This window comes from Athene cunicularia (assembly GCF_003259725.1).
Source record: "Athene cunicularia isolate RWA chromosome 10 unlocalized genomic scaffold, athCun1 chr10_part1, whole genome shotgun sequence".
In the NCBI taxonomy this organism is placed as follows: domain Eukaryota; kingdom Metazoa; phylum Chordata; class Aves; order Strigiformes; family Strigidae; genus Athene; species Athene cunicularia.
In genome coordinates, this window is record NW_020799112.1 from 3,671,220 (window position 1) to 3,697,407 (window position 26,188).

General features: G+C 36.0%; 2 protein-coding genes across 3 annotated transcripts; one reads left to right on the forward strand and one right to left on the reverse strand.

Annotated features, from left to right (window-relative positions):
- Nucleotides 1–307: 307 nt before the first annotated feature.
- CHRNA3 (cholinergic receptor nicotinic alpha 3 subunit) lies at nucleotides 308–8,207 on the forward strand. Its single transcript, XM_026856015.1, has 5 exons — nucleotides 308–629; nucleotides 1,870–1,919; nucleotides 2,816–2,925; nucleotides 4,123–5,134; nucleotides 6,622–8,207. The coding sequence occupies exons 1-5, from the start codon at nucleotides 407–409 to the stop codon at nucleotides 6,748–6,750; spliced, it is 1,524 nt and encodes a 507-aa protein (XP_026711816.1). The 5' UTR covers nucleotides 308–406; the 3' UTR covers nucleotides 6,751–8,207.
- A 1,926-nt stretch (nucleotides 8,208–10,133) lies between these two features.
- On the reverse strand, nucleotides 10,134–26,137 carry CHRNA5 (cholinergic receptor nicotinic alpha 5 subunit). 2 transcript variants are annotated; one of them, XM_026855723.1, is made up of 6 exons: nucleotides 25,991–26,137; nucleotides 16,632–16,783; nucleotides 15,754–15,798; nucleotides 14,238–14,347; nucleotides 12,456–13,287; nucleotides 10,134–10,393 (listed from the first exon to the last, which is right to left on the reverse strand). In XM_026855723.1, the coding sequence occupies exons 3-6, from the start codon at nucleotides 15,778–15,780 to the stop codon at nucleotides 10,232–10,234; spliced, it is 1,131 nt and encodes a 376-aa protein (XP_026711524.1). In that variant the 5' UTR covers nucleotides 15,781–15,798; nucleotides 16,632–16,783; nucleotides 25,991–26,137; the 3' UTR covers nucleotides 10,134–10,231. The 2 variants fall into 2 exon arrangements, with proteins under 2 accessions (XP_026711524.1, XP_026711525.1); XM_026855724.1 differs by lacking the exons at nucleotides 15,754–15,798; nucleotides 16,632–16,783; nucleotides 25,991–26,137 and having other exon boundaries at nucleotides 12,456–13,282; nucleotides 14,238–14,348.
- Nucleotides 26,138–26,188: the final 51 nt, after the last annotated feature.

A 26,188-nucleotide genomic window follows, 5' to 3' on the forward strand; every position in this document is an offset into this window, starting at 1 on the left:
ATGCGCTTACAAGATGAGACACAGGCAGGAAAAAACCCTCAACACTAACAGCATAATTGGAAATTCAGTCCCATGATCTCAGTTCACTGCTAAATCAGGCATCCCTAATGTCAATATCCATTTCAGCACAATTCAGTGATAAGATTTTTATTAATTAAACTTCTCCTAGTAGATTGGCCTGAGCTTCTAGTAAAGAAGGATCCTATATAGTAGCTGATTGGAAAAATCTTTAGCATTGTCAGATTACCAGGTTCATTTATGCACCAGTTGAAGGACTCTTGCCTATTACCCTTGCCAGAAGACTGCTCTTTGCCTACAGTAACATCTGTTTTGCCTGCAAATTATTTGCTGTTTCCAGTGCTCTGACAGCCTGGGTAGCTAGAAAGGGGGCAGCACAGCAAACCTAATGGGAGCTCACTGCGCAGAACTGTGTTCAGGGTCCTGCTGTCTGCTGCTTCCAGGCGTTTCACGCATCAGAGAAGCGGAGCTCTCTGTACTTCCTGTGCTCATGCAATCCTGGCAGCTTAAGCTCATCTTCAACAGCCTCTGTCGACAGGCAGTAATTCATAACACCATGGACAGCACGCACGCTCTCCTTTTAACAGCTGCTGTTTGCTTTCTCTGTCAAGGTGAGTGATCCTTAATTTGTTTATTCTTTGTTGGTGAAGGGGGGTTTGAAAAGGCAAACAGGAGATGGTTTTGGTGCAAATCATTTTTAAGAAGTGCTGAAGCTCGCTCCAATCTAAAGGATAAACATACAGCTCTTTTTGTTACATAGTTGTTTGTTGTTTTTTTTTTCTCCTTGTAAAGTAGTCAAGTAGTCCTGATACAAGATGCCAAACAGGACACACAAAGCCATTTTAATATTAAGAAGAGAAATGGCCTTACATGTAAAGGCTTGGTTTTACATATTGTAGAGAAGATCGCAAGAAAGTGACTATATTAAATGGCTTTAAATACGTGCTGCGAACAGTGCACCTTCTCTCTGCAGATATGGAAAGCACCAAAATTTAAAAAAAAACCCCAACACATTAATGCACTTCTCTAGGTACAGTGAATGCTAGATTTAATTAGTGACATGTAAAAAGGCTGCCAATTTGGTACTGACTATAATAAGGTCTAGCTTTAAAATTATTTACCTAAAATATTTGGGAGTACTTATTCCAGAAAATCTTGATCTGAGACATGAGATATCAAAAATAACAAAGACAATGCTAACAGTTAAAAAGTGTGAAAGAAATGTGTTCATTTTTCAGTTAGCAAGTTGACTTGAATGATTTCACTAATCTGAAAATAACATTGCCCTCCAAGTGGAAAAAAGAAGAGGGGGAAAAAAGGGGGTGGGAAGCACTTTTAGCTGAATACAGTTTCACATGAGGGGGACCCTCTTATCTTAGGGAGAGGGGAGCTCTCACAAAGATCGAGAAGTAAAACCCGCTTTGTGAAACACTACAGACCAGTCACCTGCAGATCCCTCTGCCTCTCGTCTCTTTCTCTGCTGGAAAACAACTCTGACAACACACATGTCCTTGCAAATATCTGTAGATTCGTATTTGTGTTTCAGAGGAACTGTAGAGTACCTTCAACAGACTTCAGTTCTGTGCCTTTGCAAAATTCACAGTGTCATCCATAAATGACAAAACAGGCCATCTTTTGGTTTTCAGTTGGAGTGCTTGAGGACATGTCATCCAGAAGAGAGTTTAAGGGAGAGTCCCCTAAAAACAAAAGGCCATTGGCTTTTACATAGTGCCAAGCTGTCAGGAGGGTTATTGCCTAGCTAGCTCCAAGCATAAAAAGGTAGTGTGAAGTAGAGGCTCTCATACCTCATCCCAAACAGTTGAAAGACCTTGTTTAAGAATTTGTTTGCAGCTTTTCTGTTGGCCATGGGCACCATGAACAGCAAAATGTGCAATAGGAATGTATTATAAATAGAAATTACTTAAAATGAATGGGTAATTAACACACTTTTAAAAATGTGCTGAAGTCTTTTAATATTATGGTCAAACAATTTTTAATCCTTTTTTTCATACTTTAACAAGCAGGCTGTTATCATCACTATACTCACACACCTGTTACTCAGGCTAGAAATCAGAGTTCTCATTTCCAGCTTGTCCTCCTATTGCAAAACGCTCTGACAGCCTACAAGCCGCCTGCCCTGCTGGGTTACACTTTCCCCTTCCTCTGCTCCCCACCCCTGCAGCTTCAGCAGGTCTAGGGGACTAGGCCTGTGAGGGAAAGTGCTTTTGCACCTCCGGTTCTTCGCTAACTCCCTGAAACTATTTTTTAACCCATCTGCAGAGCGGTATGTCAGAAAAACTCTGGCATAGCACTGCCTTTCATTGCAGCCTAAGCGAGTGCCAGTCATGACACGCTGCCGCTCACTCAGGCGAGGCTTGGCCTCTCCCCGCGGCTCAGGCGGACGCGAGGCAGTTGACACGCTGCCGGACAGGCACCAAAGGCGGCGCTGCCCCCCGGGCCGAGCCTCCCCCTCGGGGGCAGCGCCGCCTTTGGTGCCTGTCCGGCAGCGTGTCAACTGCCTCGAGTCCGCCTGAGCCGCGGGGAGAGGACTACTGAGTGGACATTCCTAGGACACAGCAACACACCTGTCCAAGTCACATCTAGACCAAGAGACCCACCCATGGTCACCACACGAACAAACACCAGACATACATGTTTGTTAAGGAAACATCTAATCACTGCAGTATCCGAAATAAAGCCATCCTAGATGTGATACGTCAGCACTTGGTTTGAGTCTAGTCCATTGAATTTCTATTTCTTCACAAACCTAAAATAGACTCATTGCTTCCATAATTAGATCTGGAATGATTACAAGCTTCGGTGGAATCCAGCGGACTATGGAGGTGCTGAATTCATCCGAGTACCATCTGGACAGATCTGGAAGCCAGATATTGTTTTATATAACAAGTAAGACTCTTGCCTATTTATCTTCTTAATACAGGAAGAAGGGGGTGATGTTACTAGTTTAAAAAAAAAAAATAATCAGGAGCAGGTTCACTGAACAAACTGAAAAAGCAAGCCCACTTCTGAACAAAGCTGTGTCCCAGCCCTCCCTACTGTACTCACCTCATGCCATCTACATCAGCATCACTAACCTGGAGCTGCAAGTGGGCACACCAAAGTGAACTCTGCCTTTCCCCTTCACAAGCCCCCACTTTTACTATTATTTTTATCACTGTCTACAAGGGAGGTGGCAAGAAATTCCCTTAGAATTCTTGTCTGTGAGTCAGACCTTTAACTGAAAAAGCCTGCAAATTCTAGCTCTTCAGCTGTTCAACTCAATTTGATAGCTTTACAATAATAGTGTTGACATCTAAAAGCCACAGGTAAAGTTTACTTTGCGTTATCAGTTTCTGAGACTGTGAGGAGCCAAACCATAACTAAATGGATCCCTCTGCTATGTAGGGAAGCAGTTCTCAGGGAACAGGACTTAGCTACACAGATCCAAAACAGGTCTATGGAAAAAGTGATGATGCTCCTTTTCTAACTATGCCCTTTAAATTATCTTTTTAGTTTTACTTTTTCATATGAACAACTGAAATTGTTGCATGGATCATATAAGATCCATGTGATCAGGATAGCAATGTGGGACTTAAAAGAAACCTCACCAAATACACTCCTTATGCAAAGATGCACCCCAATCACTCTTTCCATAGTTACTGCCTGCACTGCCCGCAGAAGAGGTGGAAATAGCAGTACTACAGGTATCCTCTTATCAGCCCTTGGGTTCTGATGAGCTTGATCTGGAACAGAATAGAATAAAATAGTTCAGGTGAAAGGGACCTAAGACAATCATCTAGTTGGACTGCCATTTGCAATCTCCTATTTGCTGTTTTGAATATTGATTGTCCTGAGCCATGTTATTATAAGGGAGAATATTTCCTTTCAAACCCTCCATGGTAAATGTGTACAGCTGTTTTAGTTTAACTATGCAAATTTATGATGGCCACTGACTTAGTCCTGCACATGCAAATCAGCTCCCTGTCAACAGGCAATTGCTGACTTTCCCAAAACAGATTAAAGAGTTAATGTATACAATCTGAATGTATGAAACTACCTGGAGTAGTTGCATTCTAATTTTTGTTATTTTTATTTGCCTTACAGTGCAGTTGGGGATTTCCAGGTTGATGACAAGACAAAGGCCCTATTAAAGTACACGGGTGATGTGACCTGGATACCTCCGGCTATATTTAAAAGCTCATGTAAAATAGATGTAACCTACTTCCCATTTGACTATCAGAACTGCACTATGAAGTTTGGTTCCTGGTCTTATGATAAAGCCAAAATTGACTTAGTTTTAATTGGCTCTACAATGAACCTGAAAGATTACTGGGAGAGTGGAGAATGGGCTATTATTAAAGCTCCTGGGTATAAACATGACATCAAATACAACTGCTGTGAAGAAATATATCCAGACATCACCTATTCTCTTTACATTAGGCGTTTACCTTTATTTTACACTATCAATATGATTATTCCATGTCTGCTAATTTCTTTTCTGACAGTCTTAGTTTTCTATTTGCCTTCAGACTGTGGTGAGAAGGTTACACTCTGCATATCAGTCCTTCTATCTTTAACAGTGTTCCTTCTTGTTATCACAGAAACCATACCTTCTACTTCTCTGGTAATTCCACTTATTGGGGAATACCTCCTTTTCACCATGATATTTGTAACTCTATCTATTGTCATTACAGTATTTGTACTTAACGTGCACTACAGAACACCCAAGACACACACAATGCCTGTGTGGGTGAGAACCATTTTCCTGAACTTACTTCCCAGGATCATGTTTATGACAAGGCCTGCCAATGATGAAGAGAATAATCAGAAGCCAAAACCATTTGTTACTTCTGAGTTCTCAAACTTAAATTGCTTCAACAGTTCTGAAACCAAATGCTGCAAAGAGGGCTTTGTATGTCAAGATACGGCATGCAGCTGCTGTCAGTATCAACGAATGAAGCTCTCGGATTTCAGTGGCAATCTCACAAGAAGTTCAAGCTCCGAGTCTGTAGATCCTCTGTTTTCATTTTCAGTTCTGTCACCAGAAATGAGAGATGCTATTGAAAATGTTAAATACATTGCAGAAAACATGAAAATGCAGAATGAAGCAAAAGAGGTAAGAATATATTTTACTATTACTCAAACAGCAAACACCATTTGCCATTAGTGTGTTTTGTAAGAAAGAGAGATCTCAAAAAAAACAATGCCAAAACAAAAGGACAACACAGACCATTATTTTATACAAATAAATTACCCAAGCTCTATTACAAATATGTGCAATTTTGAATGTAGATAATATTGGGGAGCAGTTCTGTTGTACAATATTCTCTTTATTGACAACACTGAGTGAAGCATGTTAAGGTAACCACTGCTAGGGAAACACATGAGTATCCATCCTACAAGATTCAGAGTGAGGATTTTCCAAGTTATAATCTTAATAGTGGAATTTGTTGACTCTGTGGCCTTTAGAAAGTTACATTCTCCCTCCCACAGCTTACCATCAATAACAACATAAGAATGAGTGTCCTTCACAGTGATGATGTCGCTTATTCTGCTGCGCAAAGTGCTGTAGCTAAATGAGACAACTGCTGCAGGATGGGGACCATCATCTTTCATAAAAGTGCATCCTGAGGCAATAAAAAAATATTTAAAGTTTCCTTTTTATCAAGTTCCTCAAACATACTAAGAGGCAGTAGCCACATCACTACAATCACTCTGCTGTATGGCACTTAAAGTTCGAGTGAAGTTGTTTATGCTGAAATCAGAACATTATTCAGAATTACTTGGCATACAAAATATGGGGCTGGTTTGTTGGGGATTTTTGTCTGCCTTAACAAACAAGTTCTAAGCTGAAAAGCACAAAATTTCAAAACCAAATGTACAATGTAATCAACTAGTTCACTGGCCTGAAGAAAAAATGAAGAAAAAATTTAAATTATAATCTCAAGAGTAACAAAAATTATCTCATAATGTAATTACTGTTAATATATAGCATAAGTAATACTTCAGTGTCATTCTTGTTATAATGCCCACTGTGAAAAATATCAGAAAAATATGGTTTTTGGAAACTTGGTTCCTTCTCTAGATGAAAGGTAAGGAGATTAATTTCACACGATGCATGAGAAAATCAAATTTCAGTACTGCATAAGAAACGCACCATATAATTATATATCAATTCATATAATTATATATCAATTGGCCTTTGTCTTCTTACATATTGCCTAAAGACCAGTAGAAGCAGTCTGTTTCAGTGAAGTTTTCTGGACAAACCTTACCTAAGAATGTAAAGCTTTTCACTTTCATTTTTGGCATGCAGAAGAGAAGTTGTATCTCATGAAGTCCAGTGTCTTGGTGAACAACTTTTTGTATTTGAAGTAGCAGCTTTGGCTTCGCCACAAACAGCATATTCAAATAAAGCTTCTTCAAGATGAATTCATTTGTCAATGAAAACAGAGATATGCAAGTTGTGCATGCATGAAAGACATCTACATATGGAAAAAACCTGTGCTTCCTAAGTAAAGTGGTACTAATTGCTAATGCAAGTTATTAATCTAATTAACATGCCTACTTGCTGTTCAATTTTATTTTCTTTTTTTTTTTCAGATTCAGGATGACTGGAAATATGTTGCCATGGTAATCGATCGTATTTTTCTATGGGTTTTCATCCTGGTATGTATTCTAGGAACCGCAGGGTTGTTTTTACAACCTTTGATGGCTGGAGATGAAATGTAAATATTAAATCGTATGTTGTAAAATCAAATAAAACTTCTGCCAACCAACTCTGCTCCCCCACCCCAACATCTGATGTCTCTTCTATGTGTAGTAGAATACAGATCTCTCCTAGCCTCAACTTTGCTTGACCAAGAAAGCTTTGTGAAAAATGTGAACAAAAAATATTTTTAACCTTTATGACAGCTAATTTTAAAGTAATAAAGTAATATGAGCTACATTTGACAGCTATTTTTTGCAATAACTGGAAATGATGTAGGTAATACATTAAATTTTACAGGAATGGTTTAAGAAGAGGTTGATAAAGAAACTGAAAAGTTACATGAATATGCAGAAGTCAAGACAGGTTTAATACTTTGGGCTACTAGACTTGTTTCTATGAGTCTGGTGTCAAGTCTCTTCAGGCCACGACAGGATCTTCTGGGAATAAGTTCATACTGAGTTCAATGAATGCCCTCATGAGGACAAAACAGGTTAGGAAGCATACATGGCAAATCACTAAATGCAGACATTGCCACCTGGTGTATAAACTGACTCCAGCAGTGGGAAGAAAGGACCATGGGCAGGTTTATGACAAAAGGAAAACAAACAGGTAAATAATAGATCATAGTAAGAAAGCAGCCATAATGTGAACTCTCTGCATCCCCATATTTCAATGTATGAGAAGACTGTCGGTCAAAAGAAGCTATTCAAAACTAATAACATTTAAATCTGTGTACAAGTAAAACACACACCAGGATGCACTCTGCAGGTTATGCAAAGGATCAAAATACTTTTATGGGATAGTTTGGATACAGAAGCATCCTGTTAGAATGAAGAGTTTTATGACAAGAGAAGGCAAGTGGATACAAAATAGTCCTGTAAAGTATACTAAAATTGCTTCTTAGGTGTAACTTTTAAAAAAAAAAATAAAAATCAGTGACTGCAGATAATTCAAAAGCATGAATAAACAATGCAACAAAATACTGTAATGAGAAAATATTTTGTAAAAATATGAACTGTTCTCTCTGTACCAAAATGGAAACTTTTTGGAAATACAGTGTATCAAGTGATGTAACATTTGTGAAAATAAAGAGAAGTTGTTGAAAATTGTGTCTTTTTTCCATTTATTTTGACCTAGTGACAAAAGTCTAGATGTAGCATTAGCTACAGTTTAACACATTCAGAAACAAGTCACATAAGTAAAGTTCTATCCTTCTGAGTCCATTAAAATGATTTTGTTTCGGACACACTTGATAAGTTGAAGAGCCCAAGGATTCTAGCAACAGCTATCTTATCTTTATTTACCATGATCAGATCATAGAAGTGACTAAAATTCATGCATTTGCAAAAACTGTGAGTTACTGGTATAGAGACTGGGACTTCATTGGCCAATATGCTGCCAATCACCTTATGATATAATTGGGCAGTGTACAGACATCATCTAACAAGGAGAAAGAGATGAGGCGGGGAATTAAAAAAATTATATATATATATATATATATATGTATGTATATATATCTAACCTATAGTTATACTTACTTGGCTTTTGGTTTAGCTAAGAGTAAACTTCAGTAATTCAAACCCAAGGAGGATTATAAAAAGAAATTTTGCATATGAAGAGGAAAATAAGATATCTAAATCATTTCTGCAACTTCCACACAGAGAAAGTCATTGATTCATTGTTTTTGTAACACTGAGAAAGTTTAAATTGTTATATTAATGGATTACATCAGATAATCTTTGCAAATTCACCTTTAATTATGATGGCAACAGAGGAAATACGGATATCCAAATGCCAGATGTAATTGTAGAACTGAAGAGGAAGAGTGACTCCCTTTACAATCAGAACTGGTATTAAAAGAAAGAAAAAAAAAAAAAAAAAAAAAAAAATTGCCTGGCATCATTTCCTTGCCTGTGAGCCTTGGAAAGCTACACAAATCCAAGTATGTCCTACAGGTGGGAAACAATTTGAAATAAATATTCCATTATATATAGTTATGACATAAGCAATCAGTATCATAATCAGTACAGTGCCAAACAGTGCTAGCTGAAGGAGATACTGGGGGAGGAAGAGTGGAATACATATTAGTTTTCCAAATTCGTAACCATTATAAAAGCTTACATTGTAAGAGATGCCACGATTTACATTAAGCTTCTCACCTAAACATCTTATTATTAATGTAGTAGTTTAAGCAAATAAAAACTTCCCAAGACTTGCTCTAGCTTGGCATTACCGTATTAGCCCTGCAGGATGTAACTATATTATGAAGTACACTGACAAAACTTTGGTGTAGGAAACCCCCCCATCTATTTTAAAGTCTCTTCCAGAAATAAAGCTTTTAAGACAGGTGGCATTGGAACAAATGTAAAGAATTTAGAATCAGTATTTAAAGAATATATTTTAATGGAATAATTAAAAAGTTGCAAGTTAGTTTTCAACACTCGCAGAAAAACAAAGTATAGAAAGCTTTAAATCCTTGCTGCTTAGAATTACATATGGTTCTATGAGTGAGTGAACCTATTAAAGGTAGCTTTCTAAGTTTGGTTTAACAAATGTGTGAAGACTTGATCATTTGTATTTGGTTACACAGCATAATAATTTTCAATCCATTACCTTGAGAAAGGTATTCCCCAAATTCTTTGTGCTTAAACACTTAATTCTGAGAAACACACAAAGGCAGGAAATTATTAACATGTTTGCAAATAACATACAGTATCAAATTCTTCAACAAGAATGAAGAAATCTGAATATTCTGACCCATTAGAATACTTGTGCAATTTGGGAACTCATTTAATTGTCTCTGCCTTCCTTTCCATAGCTGATACTGAGATGCTGATATACAATACCCTGTAGGCATTTTAAGGCTTACTGTATTAAATGTTCATGATAGTATGACAGAATTAATGAGGTTTTAAACTAAGCAGCAAATTCCACTGAAAATTTATAAAGGCAAAATATAGACAAATCACTATTTTTACTTCTATGTTGAATATAGAGGAAGTTTAACCAGTATTTTTATTATTATTTTAAGTTTACTCCATAGGAATTTTGTACTTTTACAACATGTTCAAGAGAGCTGATAAAAATTCTTTCTTGCATACTATAGTAAATAGAAATAGGCAACTCTGCTGTGTAAATATCTGCAAATATTTAATACTCAATATTAAATTACTATATAAATTGTTATAATTGGACTACAGTGATCACATTAAAAACTTTAAATGCTTCTATTTTGCAGCAGGAATCAGTTTTTTGATACATGCAAGTGCTTGAGAAAGTCCTCTGAATTCTGACCTAATTTAGAACTTAGCAGACTTGCAATAAACAAATTGACTTCTATGTGTCTTAGGGATGCCATGCTTTAATATAAAATTTTCTGGGTTTGGATTTTTTTTTTTTTTTAACTCTATCAGAAACATGCCTACGGAAAACATGCATGGAAAAAGAGCTACTGCAAAACTCTTTAGAGACATATTAGCAGGAGACAGATCCATAAATATTTTATGCATTTGTACTGCCTATATGTGTAGGTATTATTATACTTGCCCATTTATGAATAACAGGAATAAATAACACAAGTGATCCAATTATTGAAACCAGAAGAAAAGTCCATAAGAACATTCGATCAAGCACCTGAGCAATAAATTTCCAGTCTTCAACAACCTAAAAACCAAAGAGCATAAGAGTTGGTTAGTATGTGTGAGAACATGTAAAAATACAGTACCAAACCCTGCAATTCTTAATCACTTTACAGTACACTTTTTTCCAACGAGGTCTGTTTAGTAATCTCCTTTAATAACTTTTTATAATTACACTGTGAGCTAGAACAGGAACAAACTTTCCTCTATGAAGACTGGTAAACTATATACACCAATACTAGATTTTAATGCAGAAACTGACCCTGACAAGCACTGAACATCCTCAACTAGAGAGATGAAATTGGTACTGCAATTTCCTAACATACTGCAGGATTTAGGATTCATGCCACAGCCTCCTCGTAAAGTAGCATTCCCAGACAGGAGCTGGAAGCAAATTTTTTTTTTTTTTCAGAAACCCAACAAACCAAAATATAAGAAAAAACCCCGAACAAACCCCAGTAGACAACAGCTGTTGTGTTACATACAAGATCTGAAAGTTGTGAAGTTACTATGGCACAGAATTATACACTAGGGAGAATACTCACAGTACTTTCAAGACTCTTGTCCTTTTTGATAGGATTATTCATATCTATACACAGTTTTGTAAGTATAGCAGATATAATTGTGCAAGCAAATTAAAACCTTGACAAATACTTGTCTTTGATTTGAACTAGACCTATCCATATTTCCCAAGCCTATTGCTTTCTAAAAGGTAAGGCTACAACAGCACTAGCTGTGTAGTTTTTGTTAACTTTTTCAATTAAAGCTTGCACTCTCTGGAGTCCAAATAATAAAATACAAGGGAATCTCCTGTCAGCTATATATTAATTTCTGAGGTTGAGTTACAACAACATTACACCTGAAAAACAAAATACTTACCACCTCTCTTGTCACTGACAATCAAATAGAGTAAGTTCAGTACAAGAAAACCAACCCTTAATTTACAAGAAATTATGTTATTTAATAGCAAACTATTCTATTTGTGTTGTTTATACAACACAGGAATATTAGATGCTGTTTGAACAGTATAGTAGATACATTTATCCAAAATCTAGGCAATGTCAGAACTGAGTCCTGAGAAGGTACATTAGAGGAGTTAGCTTACTCTCAGGCTAGCATCTGAGAACATGCTCTCAGCAACCAGCAACTTTTGAAGGCAGGCAGTCATTTCCGTATAAACTGAAAGAATCTCAGGCCTTGCCATCAGAAACAGATAGCAGTATAATGAGACCACACATCAAACTTCCATATTTCTACACTAGCCTGAAAATAGCATTGAAGTCTCTGATGTACCAATGGTGCTAGTTTAAAAAAACACAGAAAGAAAACAGATTCATAATGGTCTCACCCAAATGGTGTAAACATCCATTAAGGATAGTTCAGACCACAAAAGTACAGACTGAAGAAAGCCTTTGACATCTTTTGATATAACTTAGAGACAAATAATAATAAGGCTGGAAAATAACACCCATGAAGTCATCTCAGTTCATGTTTGATCTCAGCACAAAATGACCAACATAAGGCTATAGTTTGTAATTAAACTAATTTAAGTTAGGGCATTAAAAATTGTCTTTATCTGCAATGGAAAGCTGAAAAATAAGGTTTAACAGTATTTATTCTGAAAATCGTAAGGCAAATGTATTTTTCAGATAACCTTCAGGTACAACAGTAAAATGAAAAACACCTACTTCTCTCATCATGAAAATAACATCCATCAGCACTGTAGCTATGGGACATGCTCTTGTAACAGACAAATATCTCTGAAAATGTGTAGTTAACAACATGAACTTACTTGTAGAAAAAAGCAAAAGACTTGTAAGAACCCAAGGACTGTATTTTATCAGCCCAATACCTGTAAGAATTCTCAGTACTGTACCACACTCTACAGCCCAATACCTGTAAGAATTCTCAGTACTGTACCACACTCTATTTCTACTGGAAAGAAGTACATTAGACAGATTCCAGTGAAGTACAAAAACTGGAAATCCCACAGCACATATTTAATATGCAACTGCAGAGCTAACCATTACTTAGTTTTCTAATTTCCATTTTTACAAAAATCAGTGTAATGTGACTAACACACCAACCTCACGAACTTCATTCTCCTTCATAACATGTCTTGTAATATATCGGATAGAATCTAGAGCTGCTTCCAAGGTGTTCCTAGATGATTCCGATCCGTTCATTTTTCCTGTTTCCTCCTTCTGAGCAAAGTATCTATCTACATGACTTCTCATGCAAAGCAGCTTGGGAAGTTTGTGAAGAAATATCTTGCGAACCCAGGGTGCCATAGCATTGTGTGTAGATGAAGAGCGATGATGAATATTGATAGCAAAGACAGTTATCACAATGGACAATGTCACAAATATCATAGTAAACACCAAGTACTCTCCTATAAGTGGGATAACTTTAGAAGATGATGGAATTATCTCTTCAATAACAAGAAGAAAAACAGTCAGAGATACCAATACTGAAGTGCAAAGTGAAATTTTTTCACCTTCATTTGAAGGAAGATAGAAGACAAGAACAGTTAGAAATGAAAGCCCAATACAAGGAATAATGAGAAACAACGTGTAAAAAAGTGGCAAACGTCTAATTATAAATGAATACGTAACAAAAGGATACCAGCAGCATCCATCAGTCCTATTTCCTTTGCTCCCTGTTGCAGTTACTATTTCCCATTCTCCATTATCAAAAAAGTCTCTTTTGTCAACATCATAATCTTCAAGAATTATATCAACCTGTGAGCCATCATAAGTCCAGGAACCAAATTTCATAGAGCAATTTTGGAGGTCAAAGGGGAAGAAGGTTACATCAATAGTGCAAGAACTTTTGTAGTTTGCTGGTGGAGTCCAAGAAATAGTGCCATCATATTTTACCACAGTTTTTGTAGATGTTCCCTCAAAACGTCCATCTGCACTGAAAGAAGAGAGATACGTGCATGCAATTAAAATGGCTATATGTGGGGTGTGGGCATGTGGTTTTAAATATGGAAATATGTTGCGTTACTGTCATTTCAGCTGTTTATCCCTTCTCACCCCTCATAGCCCAATTTTTGTATTGTGTTCATAGTTAACCTAAAAATATATCTGAATCCTGTGTAAGTAAACAGCTTTGGAAAAGTGAAGAATATTTCCAAGTCATCAAAAGATCTGTGCAACTTTCTGCAGTCCCAGTGAAAGGAGTGTAAAAATCCTGACCTTTAACAGCATGCTCAGACTCTAGTGCTTCTATTGGTAATACAGCATAATTATTGAAGAAAAAAAAAAAAAGTCGTCACAAACCAGGTAAAATAATACTTGTGACACCTCCAAACTTGAATTTACAATCACTGCAACAGCCTTTTTTCCTGACTCAAGAAGTCAGGAAATGTAAAAGCATTATATATGCACCCAAGCTGAGCAGAAAGGTTAATTGAGAAGTCATTGCTTCTGAGATCTGTTAATTCTAAAAAAAAATCCACCCAACCTCCAAAAAACAACAAAAAAGCACCTTACAGTTGAGCATGCTTAATTTTAACTCCATGTTGAGTATCACTTACAACAGCATGAATTAGTTGCTTCTGTCCCATCACTCTACACTATTAGTTTGTAGCCAGCATTGTGCAAAACACTGTTTTCTAATTTTACAAAAAGAGTTTACACAAAGAAATGGTTCAAAGAGACTAGAAAATCCATTCAGAAGCAAAGCAAAACATTTAAGCATTTAACATGACAACAAAATTTATCTGCATTCAGCGGCAAATTCTTCCACACATTCTTAGCTCTACTAAATGTACACAGTGACCTATTCAATGGGCCTCCCAGAAACAGCTTGGATGGTAAAGTTAGAAAGTAAATATATCTTATATGAAAAGATTAAAATCTTACTTGTCATACAACACAATATCTGGAATCCAAATAGAATCTGATGGGACACGAATAGATGTTATTCCAGCATAGTCTTCAGGATTCCACCGTAATTTTACATCTATCCATTCCTGTGGATATGTGAGATGTAAAAATCATTATTATTGTCAAGTTGCTTTAAGAAGGGCAAGGCTGGATGAAAACAGATAAAAAGACTATCTTAAAAAAATTAAAATGAAACTGTCTTCTAAAATTTACAATGGTAAATTTGCTGGAGACATATATTTACCTTATCCAATATTTGTTTCCTAAGAGCCACTTGACAGTATTTTTGTACAGAACTTAAGATAATAAAATCCTTTCTCAGAGCATGTATACATAAGTAAGAGCAATTGTAACATATAGACAATTAAATTTGAAAAAAGCTTGTTCTGAATGTTTATCAATGACTTTGGAAGTCGATCAGAAGCAATTTAAACATTTTCATCACAAAAAAAAAAATCATGCTGCCACGTTCACAAGATAGTCATTCTTATTTCTACTAGCAGCACTAAAAATAGCACCATTAAAAGCATAATAGTTATTTGGTAATTTTTTATGTGAATTAAAAGCTCAGGAGGAAAATTCACCATCACATAGAATTTAAATGCATATTCAGATCAGTTCTTATTTTATTTGAACTGGTTCAACTGCAACAAATTCTGCAGAAACAAAGAGGACACAAAGTGTTACCATTGACATATTGCCACCTTGTACTTGTGGAGTAGTGTCAAAGTTTTCCTGAAAAGAACTTTGCTGAAATTACACTTACTTGAAAAGAAAGGAATGGGAAGCAAAAGGGAAACAAATGATGGAAGTGCCCCAAACGAAAATAATTTAGTAAGCTAGTAAGTATAATCAGGGTCTGCAAACATTCTTCTAAGTTAAATCAAGAATGATTTATGAGCAGCGTTTCCCAAGTTAATAGTGGCCATTAAGTTCAGCACTAGAGTCTGATTATTATAAAGCCTGAGGCTTTTTCCCTCCCATATATACATATTCTTAAGCGGAAAAAGTAGCTCTTTATAGCAAGCATATACAACTTCGAAACTGAAATTCTTCAGTGATGTTTATCCAGTAAATCTCAAATATCCCACAAAAGAAAGATCTTAAAACTATTACACGAAACACTACACAAACCCATACTTTTCTTAGTAGAGTTTTTGAAAGAAAACTTATGTACTGAAACAGTAACTTTTATGATTAGATACACGCACTTTGGTATATTAGATGGCCATCCAGTGCCATATCAGATTTATTTTTATTAGGTCAATTTTTTAAATTTACCTTTTTTGTTTGGCTGGTTTTTGGGTTTTAAGAGTTTTATAACAATTAACCCTTTAAAGCATTTCCGGGGACAATTTTTAAAAATACTATGTAAAATAAAAATTTGAGAAAAAGCCAAGTTTTTTTGAATATACAATTAATTAGAAACATTTCTTTCAGCTTGTAACTTGCAGTCATGAAGCTTCAGAATTTTTTTATATTTTATACATACCTGCTTCAACCAGACATTTGTTGTCATCAATTGATTTTTCTCATCCTACAAAAATAAAGCATATTTTATGAAAACAAATCTGCACAGTACATTCATAGTAACTAGCTGCTTTAGTTCACAGAGGTCTGTAATTTGAAATACAAAATACACTTATAAAAGCATTTCAGTCACTGATAACATGAGAATTTTTTATACAGTTATGACCTTTGATTATTTAACTGTTAAAAGTGATCTTTTTCCCATTCTGTGTCTCATTCCTCCCTTCGATTTTTTAATTTAACTGCAGTTTATGCAGTCTTACTATTTTTCTATGGAAACATAAAGGAACAGCCAACATGTGGAAGAAAAACTCCTCTTATAGCTATAAACAGTCAATTCAACTTGAAAAGAATATTCTGAAGTATCAGGATGAAAAACAATCTGGTTGATCTCTTTTACATCACAGGTAATGCCAAAGATAATCTTCATTACTATAGAAGTGACACATTTGAAGGCTTAGAGGACTTTTTGCTGCTTAAGAGGAAAAAGAAAGCAGTATTTGCAAATGTTCCTGAATTTTACGTAAATTAGAGTGATAAAGTTTAAAAATAGGTGGTTTCCCCACTGAATAAATAAAAACACAATTCCCTAGGCTTAAGAATTTAATTCACTTTTTTCTGAAAATGCCACTAAACGTAAGAGCCACTTGTCTTCTCAACCTCTTTGCAATCACTTCTTCATGTGCCCATCTACAATGCATTTTTTAAATCTCTGAAATTATTATCAGCATAATAAATCTATTGTGTTTAAGCTAAAATATCCACAATTATTTCACATGACATTATGTTCCAGAATTTTAAGAACGAGAGAAAAAAATTAAACTTATTTACTATACATACCACATCTACTAGCTGGGAGATTGCAAGGCCAAACTTTATTTTTATTGTGTCATTCAAGCGTTCCACTGGACGAACCCATTTTTGATAGTCTTCAAATAAATGTTTAAACAAGCGATCTTCACTTTTAGCAATAAAAGAAGGTTCAGATATACCTATTAAAAAAAGTCATTTATTAACATTGATTTAAATGAACAGTGTACATCTGCATTCCTGTGTCCAAAGACCCACAGCTATGTTTATGTAGGGTTCAGTTTCTCATCTTATCCCCTTTTCTATGGAATTATGGCCAAGGTCTTGGAAGAAGAATTACTTGGTTTTATTAGCATCTTCATGCCATTATCACAATTTAAAATCCTATGGCTCAAGAACATTAAGATAATTTTAGTAACTATAAACACAAAATGCACTTGTATCATTTGCCTGGTGCCATGAAATTATGGAACTCCTCTAAAACTGAAAGCTTATCTATGAGGGACTGAAGTTCTATCACTCTAGAACAAAGTGGTACTTTTTAAAAACCTACATCCACACTATTCAGGTCTCCAGTATACTGCATAACTTGCATTCCAGTTTGAAACACGAGTCTCTTAATGTTTTATATCATTTCTTCTAATGTTTGGTTGCATCTATGATGTATAAACTTTGCAGTACTTGTAGAGCACTTTTTCCCCACACTGTTTTGTACCTTAAACACACGTGACAACCTATTTGCTAGTTTATCCTGTACTTATTCTACTATTATATTGACTGGAAGGCACCTCTCTAGTTAAGTAATTGCATACATTCAGTTACTATTTTTCCATATTTCACAAGGAGTCATTTCAATGTCTGGAGACTGACTGATGACCTGGAACAGCCAAAAATCTTTATACAGCTTACAAAGAAGTGGAAAGTAAATGTCTTCCTTTGTCTCCTAAAAGAACAGAACACATGGAAGAGCTTTTGGGAAAAAAAAAAAAAAAAAAGTACCGAAAATGCAGGCCAAGAGCAGTCCAGACTTTAAGAGATATATAAGAGATATTGTCCTAAAGCACCTCATCAAGCAACTGCTGTCTTGTATCTTTGGGAATCCACAAAAAAAGTTTTTTACTGATGCAGTCTCACTGCGGTGTATCAACAGAAACCCTGTTACCCAAAAAAGGCAAAGTTTAAAGTTTCTCCGTTGTGAGAACCCACAAAAAAATTATATAACCTAAATAACAAAAGTAGGAAAAACTTGGGGAAGATACGGAGAGGGGGAAGGAAAAAAGGCAAGATCAGTGTCTAGCTAAGTAATTCGAGTAAGAATGTCACTGCCTCACGAAGCGGCACAAGCTACACACATCACCTTGAAGAGAACGGCTCCAAAAGAGTTTCCAATTCCCAGACAGAAGTCAGAGCAAACACCAGAAGACATGAACATATGCTCTAGGCAAAGATTTTTACTACTCACTAATGAGATTTAAACTGAGACTACTGCCAAAAAAACACCTAACAGTTATTACAGTCAGTTTAAGGGACAAAGTAAACCAAAGAAAGATGTTCACAACCATCTCTCTTTAATGCAGATTTAAGATTTTATACCATTACATAAATGTATGGCATGACCTCTCTAGAAATTATGTGCTCACTAACATCATCCATCTAAAAAAAGATTTATCAGAAACAGAAAAGCACTAGAGAATGTCATAAACAGATTAAAACCAGAAACAGTCATCCATACAAGGAAAGATTTAAAAGATTAACATTTTGTTTGGAGAGGAGGTGAATTTAGTGAACATAACAGAAGTACATGAAGTAGTGCACAACACATGCAGAAAAAACACTGATGGTATTTAACCTTTCTCCTAAAACAAGGTAAAGAAAACAAGCATCGACTAAACACAGTATAAACAATTTCTATGTGAAGTTCATTACCACCAACATTCACTAAATCATAGATTATTATATATTGAAGAGAACTACAATTTTAGAATTGCCTGGGATGACTGAATTGTCATTTAGGTAGCATCACACTTACATAGGGCATCAGTTCTCATTCCAACACATCTTGTAAAACCTACCTCAGAATTTGATCCTTTGGTAGCTTGCATTCATTCAGACTTGGCTAACACCATTTAGGCCATTAATTCAGACAGACTGACGCTAGTTCTATGTGACTGCAACCACTGCAGTACTTGGACAACTAAGACAGGTAAAGTAAGTTTTTTTAGCTCCCTCCCATTCATCAAAGTTCTCCCGTGCCAGCAGCAGCTTCCTGCTGTGCTGGAAAAGGCTGCATCTACAGATCCTCTGACAAAACACTCGAAGAACTGCAGAGCCCAACCACAAGAGAATTCCCTGCCTGCTGCACTGCAGTCCAGTAGAACTATTATTATGAATACTAATTGAATTGTGTGAAATTTTATAGTAGGAGCAAAAGCAGAATGCAGCTTAAGGAATAATATCAGCAAAGTGGGAGCAGCAGGACTCCTTTTCCCTCCAAATTTTACCACACACTAACATGCTGCTGAATGGTTCTTCTTGCAGGCCAAATCAGCATCAGGGTTTTAAGACAGTTCATCCTCATGTTTCAAAATACAAATGTTTACAGTGTATTTCATTCATCTGTTAACCTACTGTTCTTCAAGATGTATTGTTTGTACATGCTCCACAATTTAACATCTTTCCATTTCAAGACTGTTGACATGTGGTAATAGCAAAGAACTGATGGGCAACTTGCACGGTAGCACACAACATACCTCAGGTGGACACATGAAAACACACAGGACATAAGAACTGCTGCCAAAAAGGATCCAGCAACTGAATGTTACACACACACACGTTACTTTCACAGCTATTAGGTTAAAATACATATATTATTACTGATACCTTAAATTCAGTATATTGGCCAAGGAATTTTTCTTATTTGTAACTATACATAGATTTGCCAAGTCCTGCTTTTTACAGACATCCAAAAGAATGCTTCCTGAAGACACAACTTAATTTCTGTATTTCTATATCCTTATTTCCTGAATTATGAATGGGTTTGTGTATATTTCAGTCTAATGTTTCATAAATACTTTATTTTTTGTATTAGCATTAATTACATTTCCCTTTTACAGTTACAACTCTCAATTGAATTTTTTGTACAATTTGAGAATGACTATGCAGCTGGGTATTCTCTCTCCATTAATTGACCTTGAAGCAATGCAGAGGCAAAGTTGCACTTTCACCATTTCTGTGTTCCTGTAAGATGACCTCCTGTACAGCAATACAGCATCTTCAGGGTACATGCTGTTTCCAGATTAAGCTTCTCTTAAAACACATCTTCTCTGCTATGCTGAATGGGATATGTTCCTTTACCACTTTTATATACTTAACAAAATTTTTCCCAAACATTTTACACTCAGTATACTCACTGATTAAGATGACCATATTTACTAACAATATAATTGAACTAATTTTTAAACTTTTTTTCTATCACAGGAATATCTACACTTGTTCATATTTCTCATTTATTCTGTTTATTAATAAGATGGGGCATACTGACCTATAAAAGGCAGCTTATACAAAGGAGAGCTTCATGAGGAGTCTGGAGACGATAAAAATACATTAACAGTTGGCAAAAATAAAATTTAATAGGACTGCTCAGCTCACTTGTTACACAGACTGCATGTGTTTAATTTCTCTTTCCCGTGTATCTGTATGCTTTTAAGACTATAATAAAGGGTGTAATTCTTAGTTACTTATTGGCATTAGCACCAACTAAAAAACCATGAAGAACTGGTGGCAAGCAGAAAAAAGATACAGAAGAGAGGAAAAGAGGTAAAATACAGTTACTGGCTTAAGACTGGCTACGTTGGTTGAAAAAAAGCAGAAAAAGGTTCAAAACTATGACTACCAAGATTAGCAAACAAACTACCTGGAATACAAATCTCAGACTAAATCAGATGGTAAGAGAATATGGAAGCACTCATCCCTGTCACTAGCTCACTGTACTAAAAGCCACTTAGATTTGTAGCCTCTGAAGGGCAATTCTAAGCATGCCTGTATTTCTGTGGCTTTATTTTTGAGGTCAGGTAACTTCTGCATTCTAAATCAAAGGTAGTGCTATACTTTTCAGTGATAAAATCCCAGTGACAATGTTTACTTTATAATTTACACCTAAAACTCTTCTCTGCTCACTCTCTGTCAGTGTGATTCCATGTTCCACAAAAAAAAAGTCTAAATCACACGAGAAAATGCTGGATGACACAAACTTGAATTCTGCAAAGAGGAGGCAAACACCTATGCACAAAGCAGACTAATGATTCACTTTTTTAAAAACTTTGAAGTAGTTGGAGCACACTTTTGACAAAACAGTAAGTAGAAATTCTTATTAAACACCTGACCCTGGAAAAAATTGTGTTTAAAAATTCAGTTCTACCATTTCCTCCCTAAACATTTAACAAGCTGCTTCTATTAAAGTACTTTGAAAGAGCTATTTAGAAAAGAAGAGAAAGCATTACATGGGTCTCAGATGCATGAATAGCATGACAAAACATGTACACATCTATTTATTTTGTTAACATTCTCAAGTCAAAATTTCAGTAGTGCTGCTAATGGCAGACCTTTTAAATGCTCCAGATAAAATACAGAAGTGTTATTGTTTTGTAAAATCTGACTTTTTACATTGTTTCTTACTGTACCATTATGGGATGAAATTTCTTAGCATCTTATTATGATTTAGCAGCAGTATTATTTTTGTAGGAATTGCCCATGAAATATTTGGTGTTAGTTACACCTCATATCTTTTCTAAATTTCTGAGATTTTTTTAAACAAGTGAACACCACAATCCATATGTCTTCACAGAATAAACTTTCTTTGATCTCCGTATCCCTCTTCACTTCCTTTGATAAAGTATCTAAGATCCACCTTGGGATTCCAAGTGTAACACCGGTCCTTATACTTTAAGCAATGTACAAAGAATTTTTTAAGAGATATAACGGAATGTTAATGATTTTCTTTGGATTGCTACTTGGTGTGTTTTCAAAAGAGGTTGATGGGAGACAGGGAAGGGTCACTTTTTAGAAGCCTAATGTTAAGATGTAGATTCAGAAGTAATATATATTACTAATATAGATTTATAATCTTATACCACTATAATGAAAAAGAACACTAAGGACCATAAACATGGCAAAATATCCATCCTTTGTATTTAACATTAGATTCCGTGACAGTGTGCCGTCATAATATGTAAACTGTTATCCACAAGTCTAACTACTACAAACTACAATATAACTAATAGTTTGCCTACAAACCAGGAAGGCGAGTTAATAAATACACAGTACACCTATCTGCCTTCATTACACTAGTATATTTATTAAGAAGATACTGTGATTTATTTTTTTTTTAGGTAATACATTTTACATAATTTATAACAAAGGAAGCACTTTTAAGGCTTGAAGCACAATGATAACTGCTTAAATCTTACTCTAAAAATTCTTCAGTGGTCACTTTGAGAGGAAAAACTTTTCCATCTTTCCTAGAAACTAACTTACTCTACAGTGAGCATCAGTGCCTTTTTCCTTTAAGCTTGCAATTTTTCCCCAAACAAATCTAGTGACATCACAACATTTTGGTAGCTGGTAATGATTCTAACTGCAAGTCATACTTAATATTGCAGCAGACAGGAAAAAGTAGAACAAGATTATGTTCAGTATTAACTACACAGATTTCTCTCTGGCTGAGGCTCCCTTTACATTTTAAAGAATCTCCCACCACTACTTCACTAAGCAGAAAAGATATGTGATATATTAAATTAAGTATAAAATGGAAGCTTTATTTCTGTACTGATCTCTCCCTGCTTTTAAAAGGGTTGTGAGTCATACTTTCTGTATGGTCTTCAATTTTTTTGCCTACTTTTCTTCCTAAGCCTTAGCAATTGCCAAGAATCCAATCACTAACAGTCAAGCATTTAGTTAACAGGAAGCATTTAGAAAGTTCAAAATCATCTTTACTAGAACATCTGTAAATCAAAGCAGAATTACTAACTCTTTTCAATTTACTGAACAAAAGTCAGAAAAAGACAGCTATTACATTCTTTACTTCCCACACCTATCTTTTTCTCCACTGTTTAAAAAATAAAGGCAAAGGCCATCACTACACCTACAAGCAGGGAAAAGGTGGCTGTTCTTGACAATTTCTTGTCAGTGGGTTTTGGGGATTTTTTTTGCATATTTGTTTTGCTTTCTTTTGTTCAGAGGTTGCCTTGCAGTTTCAATGTTTGAGAGTACAAAAATGACAGTATTTTATTTCTATTACTGTGTATCAATACATGCCTGGCAGCTGCTAGCTGCTGCAGGAACTTTTATGATTTTTCATTTACTCCGGGACTTCAAGACACTGGGACGATTTCTGCCTTCTCTCTTACCTAGCACATCAAACTCCTGCTAACCAGTAGCAAAATAAAATGACATAGTGTGTGCATGGAACTATCAAGGATTTTGAACGGCAATATTGCTAGGCACTTACCAATATAACAAAGATACAAGAGCTGCACATAGAAAGCAGGGTAGATGTTTCTTACATTCAACTCAAATTTAAAAGATTAAAGTTTCCGGCTTGATAATTAGAAAGAAGAATTAAACTATCCCCTAATAGCTTAGCAACAAGGGATCATTACAGACCATATTAGTGAATATGCATTTACAAGTTTGATCAGTAACAGCATAATATACTGCCATGTAGTTCGTAATTAATCAAAAAACAGATAAAATCAACCACAGACTAAGAGTTCATCTTTAGATTAAGAGCTAACTGGAGCACAAACCATTCCTTTCTGAAGACCTGTGCTATGGATTCTATTGTAAATACCACACAATATGCCAAACAGCTTCCTGAACTCTACAGTGAAGCTATTGCCAGCAGCAGTCTCCTGATTAACAGCCACCTACAGCACTAATGTTACAGGTCTGTGGCATGGCACAGCACTTCCTCGCCAGTTCATTGATGCCAATATTGCCCATTCAGCTTTCAGCAAACAACAGATGGACTGCGATCCTTCTCACTGCACAACGGCTAGGGCACGTGAAAAGGCTGCCTCATGTCAGACTGCCTCAGGGCAAAAATTCTGGTCACTGTGAAGTCAGGGGGACTTTTTCTGTAACAGATCCAGGATTTTGTCATCTCTCTTTATACCACTTTTAACCACTGCATCATTTTCACTGACTTGACCTGTCAGTAAGGACTGAAGATGAGCTGTGAAGACAGCATTGAGGAATGCTGGATGCAAGCAGCAAAAAGTGTGTACACAACTGCAAGAAGTAGAAGGAAGCACAAGTATGTAGAATCTGAAAAGTAGAACCATTTCTTTATATAGATTTAGAGGGTATGCATCATGGAAGTAAACATAAATGCCCAAATTTCTGTGATTAATATCTTTGTGCAAATAAGACATGGGCCTTGGGCTCGTCACAAGTTGCCAAGGGCAGCCCTGGGCGCTGCAGAAGTTGCACACTGGCGTTAACCTTCTGCCACCCAGGCAGCTCGGTTCCAGTCTTGGATACACTGGAACACACAATCCTATGGCTCACAGAAATCAGATACTCTGCTTCAAAATCAGATACTCTACTCAAAAGCAGATGCAGAGGAGGAGATTTCAGAACATGAACTATCATACAAAAACAGGTTTTACCATTCTGAAAAGTGGGAAACTATGCAAATACTGCCTTCCGCAGTTCCTTCTAATCAACACAGACATTTCTCCACAACTCAGCATTCATGTTTTTCTTCCTAAGAATCTCTAATAAAAACCCCAAATATTTTAAAAGAAAAACCACAAGAAACTCACACAAGCAGGAAGGTTTGCAGCTTCCTGTTGGGCAGGGAGAATGATCCAATCTGTTAAACTGAGTGGAAAACGTTTGGGTGTATGAACTCCCAAGGAAACACTATCACAGGTCTGCAGTATGGTGCTTGTTAAGGTCACTTCAATTTGTGCATTTAAGTCTCACCTGTTAGTTTAAGATTCTGAGCAAGGAACAAAAATTCTACCTTGACTGTATTTTAAATCAGCATGTATTTTGCCTTGTCAAATAGAAGTTATCCCAGATAAAGGGTTAGTTTACCTCCAGACTAACTAAAAGAAACATCAAACTCATTTACAAGCACTCTTAAAGTATGATAAGAACAAAGTCACATCCATAAATCACTTCTACTCATTAAAATGATTACTGTACCACATACAAAGCAACCCTTTTTAAATAATTTTAACTGTATGTACATGATACTCTGATTACTATTTCCGTTCACCCTGTATTTTAATAATAGGGAGCTATAATGTTTTTCTTCTTCTTAAGAGCAAGTTTAATTTTATTTTAGAGCAAATGAATTGCGAAAAGCAAATTTTACCCTCTCTATATACAATTGGTTGTCAGTGAAGTCAAAACTGTTGCCTTGTGCCAAAAGGCAAAATTTGGCTTAACCTAACTGCAAGTAATTTCAGTCATATATACCATATAACATAACATAATAATTTCACAAAGTAATCTCTTCTATCATGATCAAAACCACTCCTTTTCCAAATACTGAAACCAAGAATAAACTTTTAAATCACATTTAGCAATAAAAGACTGAGGTTTTGTATGTTGAATTAAAAGTGAGACATCAATAAAATTTACTTTCTTTAAACCATGCTTACAACAATTTTTTCAATTTTGAGCGAATATTAAAAAAGGTCAGATTTATTTTTCATTGATTTCCTTTCTGCTTGTAAACACTGCAATGATGACTTCAAGACGTTTTGCAAAATTCTTAGCAATGTACCCATAAATTATATAAAAGCAGTGTTTTGAAATAACTATTTCTAAATCTTTGAAAAAGCATTGACTTTGCTCCTTTAATCTTTGTGTAATTTTATCAACACTTTAGCTTCAAGTGCTATTTTACATCCTTCAACTCTGAAAGTTACATCCTGATTGAACTGACTTTTTTGAAGTCAAAGAAACAACGCACGACCAAACTAAAAAGAATGTGCCATAAATCCTTAAGAGGGACACCTTTACGTGCAGCAAGACCCCTATGCGATATTGCAATTATTAAAATATATTCTGTAAATCCACCTCCATACCAGCTGCAAATGTGAAGAGCCTGCGCCACAAATCTGCAATTGTACCTCGTCTGAGTCAGTGAGATGAGCAAAAATTGAAAGTTATGACACTTCAAGCCTTCAAAGCCTTATATATTCATTGAAAAAGTGTAACTGTGTGATGAAACGTGTCAAGACCGATATGCCCCTGCAAAGCCGTAGACTGCCAAAGGCATCTTTCCCTCTTCTGTGAAAGGGGCAGCTCGGGTCTCTGTACGTCCCGTTCATTTCAAAAAACCCAAAAAACTAGCAAAGTGCGGCAATCCCTACCTCAGCACTCCTCAGCGACTGCCAGAACCCCGCTTCACCCCGAAATCAGCCTTATTTTAGCCTCGTCTTAGCAAAAGTTGACAGCGTGGAAAACGAAGCGTGACGCGTGGCCGCCCCCAGCCCGGCAGCGTTTCCCCACACACGCAAAAACCCGCCCGATGTCTCCCCACGGAACGCGCCCTCCTGCTGCCCCCCGCC